General features: G+C 38.0%; 1 protein-coding gene across 2 annotated transcripts in view; it reads left to right on the top strand.

The window, feature by feature from the left end:
• The window catches only part of ZBBX (zinc finger B-box domain containing), a 107802-nt gene extending 102467 nt beyond the window's left edge, over positions 1–5335 (top strand). For both annotated transcript variants that reach the window (XM_061167868.1, XM_061167867.1), the window contains 2 exons: positions 3302–3440; positions 5209–5335. In XM_061167868.1, coding sequence (XP_061023851.1) covers positions 3302–3440; positions 5209–5335 — 266 coding nt within the window. The remainder of the gene's footprint in view (positions 1–3301; positions 3441–5208) is intronic.
• Positions 5336–13422: the final 8087 nt, after the last annotated feature.

The following is a 13422-nucleotide window of genomic DNA, read 5'->3' as shown; positions in this document are numbered from 1 at the left end:
TTTATGTATGTGTTTTAAGTGACCTGAGTTTTAGAAATATACTGTGGAACTTTGTATATAGTCGATTTTCCCTCTTTGCCATTCTTTATTATTGCATTTAAGAGATTCTTCAGTGATCAAAGAACATACACATATCCCATTTATTCCAGGGATAGGAAAGGTTTAACTTCAATCCACTCTCAACAATCAGCTGATTTGACGGTTATAAAGTAAAATCTCCAATGGAAATATTAATGCAATCTTCCCTGGTCCCATATGAGAAAAATCAGAACACTTGGGTTTTTGTATGGTTGACCTTTTAGGTTTTAACAGTAGGGTTTAGCAGTAGGGTTTTTGTTAAAGTTTTATTTTTTTCTGCCTTGAAAGTCAAGTGATGTCACCTCTGCTCCTGTTAACCGAAATTAAATAACTACTCCTATTAATTCTGAAATAAAATTTTGAGACTGAATGATTATGCAAAAATAGTCCCATTCTGTTTGTACAATTTGAATTAGCTCAGTATTCATTCAGTTAGGACTTGAAAGACTAACAGAGAGACTTGAAAGACTAACCTCTCCTGGTGGGATTCCTTAGATCTAAGCATCACCATTGGGTTAGCACTGTGGTTCTACCAATTCCAAATCCTGAGCTGACTACTTTCCCATGGGTAACATTCTCTTTCATGGGGTATGTAAAGGGACCTTGTATACCTGTTTTCTTTCACCTTGTGGAGGGGGGGGGGGGGGCGGACACCTTCTTGTAGAGAAGATAATAGCCCAATGCTAAATAATTAGATTCTGGAACATAGTGATTTATGATTGTGGTGAGCTGAAAGAGCTTAGGTTGAGTTCCAGTTCTTCTACTTGTAGTTGTGTAAACAAGTTATCAGTCCCTAGTGGGCCCTCAATTTCCTAATCTCCAATAAGTGGGGATGGGACAAAAATTTTCACTAAGGAATCTTGTTTTTCTCAGAAGTAATTTTATAGAGAATTCCCAAACATAAATGAGACCAATGAAAGCTGTCTTGCTTGCTTTGGGGTAATGGGAGCAGAAGCTTTAACCCTCAGCCTGCCGGATTTCTCCACATATTGTCATTGTGAATGCTCTGAACTTCTAAGGGCACTTACAGTTGTAAATGTATTGATGTCTATCTTCAGTTCAGTCGCTCAGTCGTGTCCAACTCTTTGCAACTCCACGGACTGCAGCATGCCAGGCCTCTCTGTTCATCGCCAACTCCCAGGGTTTACTCAAACTCATGTCCATTGAGTTGGTGATGCCATCCAACCATCTCATCCTATGTGGTCCCCTTCTCCTCCTGCCTTCAGTCTTTCCCAGCATCAGGGTCTTTTCAAATGAGTCAACTCTTCGCATCAGGTGGCCAAAGTATTGGAGTTTCAGCTTCAGCATCAGTCCTTCCAGTGAATATTCAGGACTGATTTCTTTTAGGATTGACTGGTTGGATCTCCTTGCAGTCCAAGGGACTCTCAAGAGTCTTCTCCAACACCACAGTTCAAAAGCAACAAATCTTCGGTGCTCAGCTTTCTTTATAGTCCAACTCTCGCATCCATACATGACTACTGGAAAAACCATAGCTTTGACTAGATGGGCCGTTTTTGGCAAAGTAAGGTCTCTGCTTTTTAATATGTTGTCTAGGTTGGTCGTAACTTTTCTTCCAAGGAGTAAGCGTCTTTTTATTTCATGGCTGTAGCCACCATCTGCAGTGATTTTGGAGCCCAAGAAAATAAAGTCTGTCACTGTTCCCACTGTTTCCCTATCTGTTTGCCATGAAGTGATGGGACCAGACGCCATGGTCTTAGTTATCTTGCAGGAGGGATATTCTAAGTTCATTTTTGTAGGGGAATCTCTGCTTGCTCACAAACTTCAAGTTAATACTACCCACCCCCAACTATCTTCAGTCAGGGGTCTGGTGTTTCGTCCTTCTGATCCTGTCACTTTCATTAAAGTGAAGGGAGGAATGCGTGCTAAGTCGCTTCAGTCGTGTCCGGACCGTAGCCCGCCAGGCTCTTCTGTCCAAAGGTTTCTCCAGGCAAGAACACTGGAGTGGGTTGCCATGCCCTCCTCTAGGAGATCTTCCCCACCCTGGGATCGAACTCCCCTCTCTTACATCTCCTGCATTGGCAGGCAGGTTCTTCACCACTTGCACTATCTGGGTAAGCCCAAGAATAGCAGCCAGTAATTTTAATAGTTTTAAAAGTCACCATACATAGCATAACCTCTTGTGGGAGTTAGATGGCTCTGACACCATTATGTCTAATTACATAGTAATCATATTTCCTTCTATACTTGATATTTTGGTAGTTCATGTAAGAAGGTATTGCTTACACTTTTGATATTGAACTTGCACTATTTGTCCTTACTCAGACTGAATCGGGAGAAGGCAATGGCACCCCACTCCAGTACTCTTGCCTGGAAAATCCCATGGATGGAGAAGCCTGGTAGGCTGCGGTCCATGGGGTCACTAAGAGTCAGACACGACTGAGCGTCTTCCCTTTCACTTTTCACTTTCATGCGTTGGAGAAGGAAATGGCAACCCACTCCTGTGTTCTTGCCTGGAGAATCCCAGGGATGGGGGAGTCTGGTGGGCTGCCGTCTATGGGGTCGCACAGAGTTGGACACGACTAAGTGACTTAGCAGCAGCAGCAGCAGGCTGAATCACAGGCCAACTTCAGGAAAAAGAAGATGATTTAAGGCTTTTCCCCTTTCACATACACATGGTTATTATCTACCCAAATAAAGCAAGCCAGTCTAAAAGAAACAGTAGCTTTTCCAAAACTAACCTTTGCCTCAGATTGTGTGGGGGCAAACCTTTTATTTCTTAGAAGACAAAAAGATATAATAAAGTGTTTAACATTCAGGCAAGTTGAGGAGTTGCACAATATCGTAAGTTTAAAAAAGATTGCTTGTATTTCCTTGGAACTTTGTAAAATTTCAGAGCATTTGGCACTTAAGTTTAGTGTATGTTAAAAATCAATGTGGCTAGGCAAAATAAGTCAGACTGCTGTTTAGTTGCTAAGTCGTATCCAACTCTTTGGGACCACATGTACTGTAGCCCACCAGGCTCCTCTGTCCATGGAATTTTCCAGGCAAGAATACTGGAGTGTGTTGTCATTTCCTACTCCAGGGATTGAACCCCAGTCTTTTGCATCTCCTGCACTGCAGGCAAATTCTTTACCACTGAGCTACCTGTGAAGCCCCTATCCTTGTACTGCTTAAAGTTTACTGAGTAAACTTTCGGCACCATATGCTCTGTATTTGTTTCTTGAATTTATGTGTTGACAATGCATGAAATAAAATATTTCAGATCCTTCAGAAAAACTTTACAGCCTAACCTCAGAAGAGTTACCAGCCTTCAACAACCATTTGCTGAATACAAGTCAGACCACCCTAGATTTCCTTAAGGCCTCAGGTGTGAGGGGTCTCTGTGGATTGGAGGAACAGAGGTAGGTTAAATATGCAGCTTATATGTACAAAGAGTGCATCATAAAATTTTTGACAACCCCCAACTAGTTACCTTTACTACATAAATAAAGATTGTCCTCATGTGTGTATTTATATGGCTATTCTTTATAAAATGTTTAGGTGCTTTGCTAAGCTTTTATCAGGATTTAGTGAAAGGCTTATGAAGTTGTTGCTTTAGTGTGAAGAGATAATTCTCTGCTGCACGATATGTGTCAGGAAAATGAAAAGACATTTGGAATTTAATAATCCTTCAGCATTTCTTCTTATATTGAAAAACATTTGCCTTACTTGTCTTCATTAACTTACTGAATTTCAATACTTTGCATTCATAGACTCTTAGTCAATGTGAATAAAGTTTTTAGAATAGAGTATGGAGAAGTCTCCTTCTTGAAATCAAGTCTAGATTGTTAATGATATCATTTTAATCTATATGACTTCATTCTTCCCTTACACAGGATAAGAGCATTTAGAGATGGTGATCAGTTTATAAGGAACATTGGTAAAACCAATAAATCTTCAGAAAAGTAGTCTATCATGTCAAGGTGTTATGGTCATACTAGAATTCCCTGAAAAAGGAAATGTGATTCTTCTAAACAGACTGAGAAAAAAGTAAAATAAAATCCCCTTGAATTGTAAATTCCTTTGATTTGTTGAAGTCTAATATTGTAGTAAAAAGGAATCAAGAGTTCATATTCTGTCTTTCTGAAGGAGAAAATCATTTATCTGTGGCTCAAGGATTTTTCCATTTCTAACACCACTTAAATTTTTTTTAAAAAGGGATCAGTATAAATTTGCTAGTTTTTTCCCTAAAGATAAACCAAAGTAACTAAACCAACTTCATAAAATGAAGGATATTTAGGACTAAATATAAGGGAATTATATTAATAGAATAAAGCACAGTTCTTTAAAATTAAAAATTTCATGAAAAAGTTATTACCTTGCCCTTCTTTTCTCTGTTTAGGCCAGTGAAAAGTTCTTTTGTTTTTGTTTTTAATCACATTTAAGATCTGAACTGGACCACAGACAAGAGTTTACGAAATGCTGGTTTAGCCTGTTTGGGGCATAAAATCCAAAGAAGAGTTCTATCCACCACAGGGTGAAATATTTTATATTATTTAGTAGTGTACATGGGTTGAAATTTTTAATAACTTGGACCAAAATATCTGAAGTATGCGGACTCCTTTCTGTGCCCCCATACTACTTCTGACTCCAAGCCTCAGACAGCAACACACTAGAGTTTCCATGAGTTCCTTTTCACCATAAGATGCAAGAAAATAAAAGAACTACATAATTGCTGTCATTAATTTTGGCTTTGGCATATCTAGACTGGCTATTCACATGGTCCTAATTTACTGTACACAAAAGAAGTGATTTATCTGGCAGCCTATGCATTGGGATTCTGTTAAACCACCAACGTAATGATGAATGTTCTTAACAAGAACCTGGAGGCTCTGCAAGTTTCTGAAGTACCTTCTAAAGTATCATCAATGAAAGATGCAACCAGAGACCATAAAATCTTCTCTCCTTGGTTCCACTGTGGCTTTATCTCTTGAGAGGGAGAATGATGAGAATCACGGAGGCTTGGTTTATTGGGCACATTGAGAATTATGGTCTTAGCCCGTGGAAATAGCCCCCCTCATGTCTCCCTGCCTCCAATAACTTCAGTGTGTGTAGTATTGATCAGAAGATAAATGAAGAGTTGAAACCTGGTTCTGTATATTGTGTATTGACATTTTAATGCATTTTCAGCTCTTCTGAAAAGGATACTGGAATCCAGTCTTTGCTGACAGTTTCTGAAAGCAGTACGGACGAAGAGGAAGAAGATTTCCTTGACAAGCAACATGTCATTACACTCCCGTGGTCAAAGAGTACCTAGTAATCATTCATTACTTTTTCCATTTTGTACCCAGAGTAAAGCAAACCTGAAAAAAGTTATCAAGTGATTACCTGTCCGGGTGATAGAGAGTTTTGATTATTGTCTCTAATATTTCAAGGTTTACAGACTAATAAAAATTAGTGATATTATAAGTTTAAGGGCTTTTTCTTCCAAATTGCACATTATATTAGAAACATTCAATGAAATTTTAAAAATAAGTTATAACTGTGTCTCTAAGAACTTATCAGAAGGTAGTACATGATTATCTTTTTAAAATTAATTTATTTTTATTGAAGTATAGTTGATGTACAATATTATATAAGTTAGTACATGCTTATTTTTAAAGTTATATTTAATTGTTAAATTATATTTTAAATAATTATATCACCAGTGTACATTTGATGGCCTAGTTATACTTGGCAGTATCGCTGAGACTGGAATCCATTTTTTACTTTGTTTCATTTTTTTTTTTCTTCTTAGGGTTTTTGACATTTACAGGTGTTTTGGTAGCATCAAAAGTTGCTGCTAGAAAAGAAAAAGAGGACCTGAAATAAAATGAACATGATACTTGCCATTCTCTGTTATGATAAAACACTGGAAATATCCCCTAATTATCTTATTTTGGGAGGGCCAGTGTGATAGTTCATTTTATGTAGCAACTTGGCCAGGCTAAAGTACTCAGATATTGGTCACATTTTATTTTAGATCTTTCTATAAAGGTATTTTTCAGGTGAGATTAACATTTAAATCAACAGACTTTGAGTAAAGCAGATTACTGTCCATAGTAGACTGAGGTCCTCTAAGGAAGAGAGAATTCTGTCTTCAGACTGCCTTCAGGTGAAGCTAAAACATCAACCCTTCCCTGGTCCCAAGCCTAGCTGTCTGCCCTGTAGATTTTGAATTTGCTAGCCATCACAACTGATTCTGTTCCTCTGGAGAAGTACAAACTGTGTTTCCCTGACTAGTACAAACACAGTCAGTATGGAAGATTGTTGTGATAGACTAAAAAAAAACAAAAAACCAAAAACTACATTTCAACTGTTTGCTAGTCCTGAGTGGTAGTGGTCCCTGGGGTTGGTTTGTATTCAAGGTTTCACATAATTTTATAATACCAAGAGTTTCAAAAGGGACAGAAGATGAAAGGAGGATAGTTTTATGGATATCACTTTGCAATGTCTTCAGACAGTTTCTCCTTAAGGCATTTGTTGACTTACCAGAGAAACATCCCTACAGATTGGCATAACCTTTATGCCATCACCACAGCATAGTCATATCTCAGGATTCAAACTCTTTTTAATCTGGATAGTATTCTAAGATTCTAAATTCTGAGATTCTAGGTAGACCCCATATAGACTTGATGGTTGCTTAGTGTAAATCTATCTTTGATACTTTTTTCATGGCATCAATAAATTGTGCTGGCATTCACACACATCATCTACTTACAGGGTAGAAAAGGATGATAAAGAGATCTATCAGCATTTCTATGTCTTTTAGCATACAAATGCCGTTTATAAAAAGTGATTTACATAAGTGAACACAAAGTAATCAGGAAAGCCAATCATACTATCAGAGTATAATTTTTCAAAAGAAATAACTTGAAGAATGTGAGTCCTCAGTATTGTTATTGTTCTCTGAGCACTTCTTCCACCACAATCCCCAAGAGAGACAACAGTGAGTCACCCTTGAATCTATCATTTGTGTCAAAAGCCCTTGTGGTGTCTTACCCTGAGGCTGAATTTTAGTATCTGTAGTTAAAATGGGGATTTCCTCTTCATCTGTTCAGATAGGAAGAGCTGCTATTTTTCTTTTCAGCGTGTCTGCTCCGGTTTAAAGTTTCTCTGCTTTTCTTCTCCTCCTTTGCTCTAAGACATCTTCCTTTCCCTTTGGATGAAAAAGAAAATTGTTTCTCTGGGTGCAATTTATAAAACTCTTATTTTATTTTTTTCCTCAGATGAAATGGTAGGAGATGTTATCCTATTCTCATTAGGAAAGTAGGCCCACTTCTGTGTATTCTGTGTATTCAGTCATGGCTTGAATCTTTCATTAACTAGCTCAGAAGGAGACTTTATAATATTCTATTACTTTTTATAATTAAGAATTTTGAAGTAAAAATTAAGATGATAATTAGTTGTCATTGGTGCGTTTCTGGCCAGAATTTGAAATAAGTAATGAACCATTGACTTTGTCATTTGACTTCCAATATAACATTGAAATTAAACATGAGGGTCCTTTGGGGCAGAGCAGACCCCCTTCTGCCTTTATTTGCTTCCCATAACCATACATTTAGAAAAGTTCCTAATTCATTTGTCATTAGTCTAATGAGGAAATAAAAAACTAAATAAGATTAGAACCTTTGCCTGAAGCAATTTCAGTGTGTTCTCTCATCTTGGAGATCAAGCTTAAAATAGTTGTTAAAGGCATGAGCCTAGTTCTCACTGTGGAATTGAGAGAGTAACAGACATTCTAGAAGAATCACAACCATATTCCCAATTCTAGAGTTAGTACAGTGTGCCTCTAGAAACTCCTGGACAAGCGATAACATGATTTTACATGCATATTGGGATTTCACAATTTATATTCAGACTTGCCTCTGGTGTACAGTCAGAGTAAATCCTGTAATTTTACAATTCTGGCCATACACATGATGGAAACAAAATTAAATTATAGTTGATAATTTTTTTTTTCTTTTTTTTTTTTTTTATTATTATTATTTTTTTTTTCCAGTGGGTTTTGTCATACATTGATATGAATCAGCCATGGATTTACATGTATTCCCCATCCCGATCCCCCCTCCCACCTCCCTCTCCACCCGATTCCTCTGGGTCTTCCCAGTGCACCAGGCCGGAGCACTTGTCTCGTGCATCCCACCTGGGCTGGTGATCTGTTTCACCATAGATAGTATACATGCTGTTCTTTTGAAATATCCCACCCTCACATTCTCCCACAAAGTTCAAAAGTCTGTTCTGTATTTCTGTATCTCTTTTTCTGTTCTGCATATAGGGTTATCGTTATCACCTTTCTAAATTCCATATACATGTGTCAGTATGCTGTAATGTTCTTTATCTTTCTGGCTTACTTCACTCTGTATAATGGGCTCCAGCTTCATCCATCTCATTAGGACTGGTTCAAATGAATTCTTTTTAATGGCTGAGTAATATTCCATGGTGTATATGTACCACAGCTTCCTTATCCATTCACCTGCTGATGGGCATCTAGGTTGCTTCCATGTCCTGGCTATTATAAACAGTGCTGTGATGAACATTGGGGTGCACGTGTCTCTTTCAGATCTGGTTTCCTCAGTGTGTATGCCCAGAAGTGGGATTGCTGGGTCATATGGCAGTTCTATTTCCAGTTTTTTAAGAAATCTCCACACTGTTTTCCATAGCGGCTGTACTAGTTTGCATTCCCACCAACAGTGTAAGAGGGTTCCCTTTTCTCCACACCCTCTCCAGCATTTATTGCTTGTAGACTTTTGGATAGCAGCCATCCTGACTGGCGAACACTTTCTAACACCATACACAAAAATAAACTCAAAATGGATTAAAGATCTAAATGTAAGACCAGAAACTATAAAACTCCTAGAGGAGAACATAGGCAAAACACTCTCCGACATAAATCAAAGCAAGATCCTCTATGACCCACCTCCCAGAATATTGGAAATAAAAGCAAAACTAAACAAATAGGACCTAATGAAACTTAAAAGCTTTTGCACTACAAAGGAAACTATAAGTAAGGTGAAAAGACAGCCCTCAGATTGGGAGAAAATAATAGCAAATGAAGAAACAGACAAAGGATTAATCTCAAAAATATACAAGCAACTCCTGCAGCTCAATTCCAGAAAAATAAATGACCCAGTCAAAAAATGGGGCAAAGAACTAAACAGACATTTCTCCAAAGAAGACATACAGATGGCTAACAAACACATGAAAAGATGCTCAACATCACTCATTATTAGAGAAATGCAAATCAAAACCACAATGAGGTACCATTATAGTTGATAATTTAATATGTCTTTTGATACTTGTTGAAGTCATCCATATTTGGTGCACTCTGAATGTGTCACGCAATGCAGGCCAGTGGCACACCCCATGCTTAAGACCACCTCATTCTGTGTTTTATACAGGAGGGGCAAGGAAATTTTTTCTTGAACAGATGAAATACACAATGGCTCCATCTCTATAATAAGGCACTGAAATATTTAAAATAATGCCTTGATTCAGAAAAACCAGTTCTCTTTGTCCCTATGATTCAGTTGTTGGAAAGATCTTGAGCAAAGCTTATCTCATCTTGGCTTTGGGCACATGCCATTTTCTCATCTCCAAGGTCTCAAAATGTACCTTCTTAACAGACTCTTAACTTCTATCTAAATTAATTCCCATTATTCATTTTATTCCTTCTCATAGTGTCCTACTTTTTCCTCTGTAGCACTGATAGTTTTTAATTTATTTGTGTGCATTTTTTAATGTATATCTCTCAACTAGATGATACAGTTCAACAGAGCATGGAGTTTACCTGTTTTGTTCACCACTCTAAGTTTAGCCCCTGTCTTATGCCTGGCTGAGATTGAGTGGTCATTAGTAATGAGTGAATGAATGAATGAAAGAAATAATGTACAGGATCCAATTGATAAGCTGTCTCAATCCCTAACTTTTCCCAAGGAGAGACAGCATAGTATATATAGTGGGAGAAACACAGTTTATCAGGTTACACTGCTTACTAGTTGGCAGATCACTTAGTTGAATGTGTTCCTTTCTGAATTGGAGGAAACGATACTGACTGGCTTGATTTAGCTCAAAAGATAGTGTGGGTATAAAATGTATTGAGTTCAGAAACCCTTTGGGAACTAGAAAGTGTTGTGCCATGCTTATTGTCATAATTTCTCATGTGTTTACCCTACGATCATTGAATATACAGACAAATTAATGGCTGGATTAATTAGTGAGTTTAGGGCCAAGTTGACATAAACGATCTATGAAAAATTACTCAGTATCAAAAATGAAGACTGCATCAGTGAGTTGGACAATTAGATTGAATATTGTATAAAGCTGGCATTTATGTTGAAATCTAAATATCTAAATTAATTTAATTAAAAATATTTCTGAAACATTATTCTCTGTGTTTATAGATTTCTGCTATCAAGTGTAAATTCAGAGTTTTTAAATATTAAAATTGCACTGGTACTTTATAAACACTGTGCATCATACTTCCAGAAAGGAGAAATTTTGAAAACATACTATTTATACCTCCTCAAATCTGTTTTTATAGAGCATTCTGTTTCATCATAATTTTCATTCCTGGTTATTTATTACTAGCCACATTTGCATGAAAACAATCTTTATTTCCTCAGAGTTCATCTGTGCCTGTAGTTTATCCCCCACCTAAAGTCATAATTCTTTGTTAGTGATACACTGATTGTTTGCTGGGTAAATGATTATGATGTTGCAAACAGGATTATGGCTTTAGCTAGGGAATAACCAGCAGGCATAGACGAACTTTAAGGAAATAAAGATCCTCCTCTTTTAATGCAAATGTCTTTCATAGTTAAAGGAAAAGGAGAGAATGTTCTTAATGTTCTCCATGAGGTGACAGTTATGTTTAAAATGAAAAGATTTAATTGATTGATGGGATTATCTTCTGTTTCTTTTTTTCTTTTCAGATACATAGACAGTACAATAACATTTATGGAAATGTAGGTGTGAAAGGGCTCTTTTTATGCCCTTATTTTTGCCAGAAGGAAGCAATAGGTGAATTGTTTTCTATTCAGAAACAAATTCACATTATTCTACATACAAATGCTTAGTGAAGTTTTTAGGAGGGAAGTGTATTTCATCCCTATTTATAATTAACTGAACCTTATATATTCTAAATAACTCTGAAAGAGATGTTTTAAAGTAAGTTTTGATATAATTTCACATTATTTAGGTAACTGTCATACTTTTATCAGATAAGGTTCTGTCCTTGTTTATTCAAACGATCAGAGTTCTTTGACAGCTTCTATACTTAAAAAATGAAAGTTGCAAGTGGAAACATGAGACAGACAGATGCACATTTTAGTTTTCAGAAGTAATCATCACATTTACTTTCTCCTCTGACCTCCTATGCCATAGCTCTGGAAGAATATCTTGTAAGGTAGACTACTTAATCTGTTAGGATTTTCTTTAACTTTATATTACAGGAAACATCAAAGAACAGTGGAATAACATGGTATTTACTTCCTTGTATGTAAAGTCTGGGATTAGGCAGTCAGGAGTTCATCAGGCAGATACGTCTCACTGTGTTGCTTCTATCCTGAAGGTCCCCTGATCCTCAGTTCAGTCAGTCGCTCAGTCATGTCTGACTCTTTGCAACCCCATGAATCGCAGCATGTCAGGCCTTCCTGTCCATCACCAACTACCGGAGGCCACTCAAACTCATGTCCATCGAGTCGGTGATGCCATCCAGCCATATCATCCTCTGTCATCCCCTTCTCCTCCTGCCCCTAATCCCTCCCAGCATCAGGGTCTTTTCCAATGAGTCAAATCTTCACATGAGGTGGCTGAAGTATTGGAGCTTCAGCATCAGTCCTTCCAATGAACACCCAGGACTGATCTCCATTAGGATGGACTGGTTGGATCTCCTTGCAGTCCGAGAGACTCTCAAGAGTCTTCTCCAACACCACAGTTCAAAAGCATCAATTCTTTGGCGCTCAGCTTTCTTCACAGTCCAAGTCTCACATCCATACATGACCACTGGAAAAACCATAGCCTTGACCAGACGGACGTTTGTTGGCAAAGTAATGTTTCTGCTTTTTAATATGCTATCTAGGTTGGTCATAACTTTCCTTCCAAGGAGCAAGTGTCTTTTAATTTCATGTCTGCAGTCACCATCTGCAGTGATTTTGGAGCCCCCCAAAATGAAGTCAGCCACTGTTTCCACTGTCTCCCCATCTATTTCCCAAGAGGTGATGGGACCAGATGCCATGATCTTAGTTTTCTGAATGTTAAGCTTTAAGCCAAATTTTTCACTCTCCTCTTTCACTTTCATCAAGAGGCTTTTTAGTTCCTCTTCACTTTCTGCCGTAAGGGTGGTGTCATCTGCATAGCTGAGGTTATTGATATTTCTCCCGGCAATCTTGATTCCAGGTTGTGCTTCTTCCAGCCCAGCATTTCTCATGATGTGCTCTGCATATAAGTTAAATAAGCAGGGTGACAATATACAGCCTTGACATACTCCTTTTCCTGTTTGGAACCAGTCTGCTGTTCCATGTCCAGTTCTAACTTGCTTCCTGACCTGAATATAGGTTTCTCAAGAGGCAGATCAGGTGTTCTGGTATTCCCATCTCTTTCAGAATTTTCCACAGTTTATTGTGATCCACATAGTCGAAGGCTTTGGCATAGTCAATAAAGCAGAAATAGATGTTTTTCTGGAACTCTCTTACTTTTTTGATGATCCAGTGGGTGTTGGCAATTTGATCTCTGGTTCCTCTGCCTTTTCTAAAACCAGCTTGAACATCTGGAAGTTCATGGTTCACAGATTGCTGAAGCCTGGTTTGGAGAATTTTGAGCATTACTTTACTAGCTTGTGAGATGAGTGGAATTGTGTGGTAGTTTGAGCATTCTTTGGCATTGCCTTTCTTTGGGATTGGATTGAAAACACCTTTTCCAGTCCTGTGGCCACTGCTGAATTTTCCAGATTTGCTGACATATTGAGTGCAGCACTTTCACAGCATCATCTTTCAGGATTTGAAATAGCTCAACTGGAACTCCATCACCGCCACTAGCTTTGTTTGTAGTGATGCTTCCTAAGGCTTACTTGACTTCACATTCCAGGATGTCTGGCTCTAAGTGAGTGATCACACCGTCGTGATTATATGGGTCGTGAAGATCTTTTTTGTACAGTTCTTCTGTGTATTCTTGCCACAGGGATGGCAATTTTTAGCCATCACCAGCTGAGTTTGAGGCAACTAGAAGTAGGACAGTAGGGAGAGCAGGATAGGCACTTCCTAAATGAGGCAGCTTCCTTGAAACTAGTCTCTCTGGAAATCTCACACAATACTTCTGCTTATATCTTATTGGCCAGAACTTAGCCACGTCTAGATGCAAGGGAGC

The sequence above is a fragment of the Dama dama genome, chromosome 19 (assembly GCF_033118175.1).
Source record: "Dama dama isolate Ldn47 chromosome 19, ASM3311817v1, whole genome shotgun sequence".
Lineage (NCBI taxonomy): Eukaryota > Metazoa > Chordata > Mammalia > Artiodactyla > Cervidae > Dama > Dama dama.
This window is presented reverse-complemented; position numbering and strand designations above follow the sequence as displayed.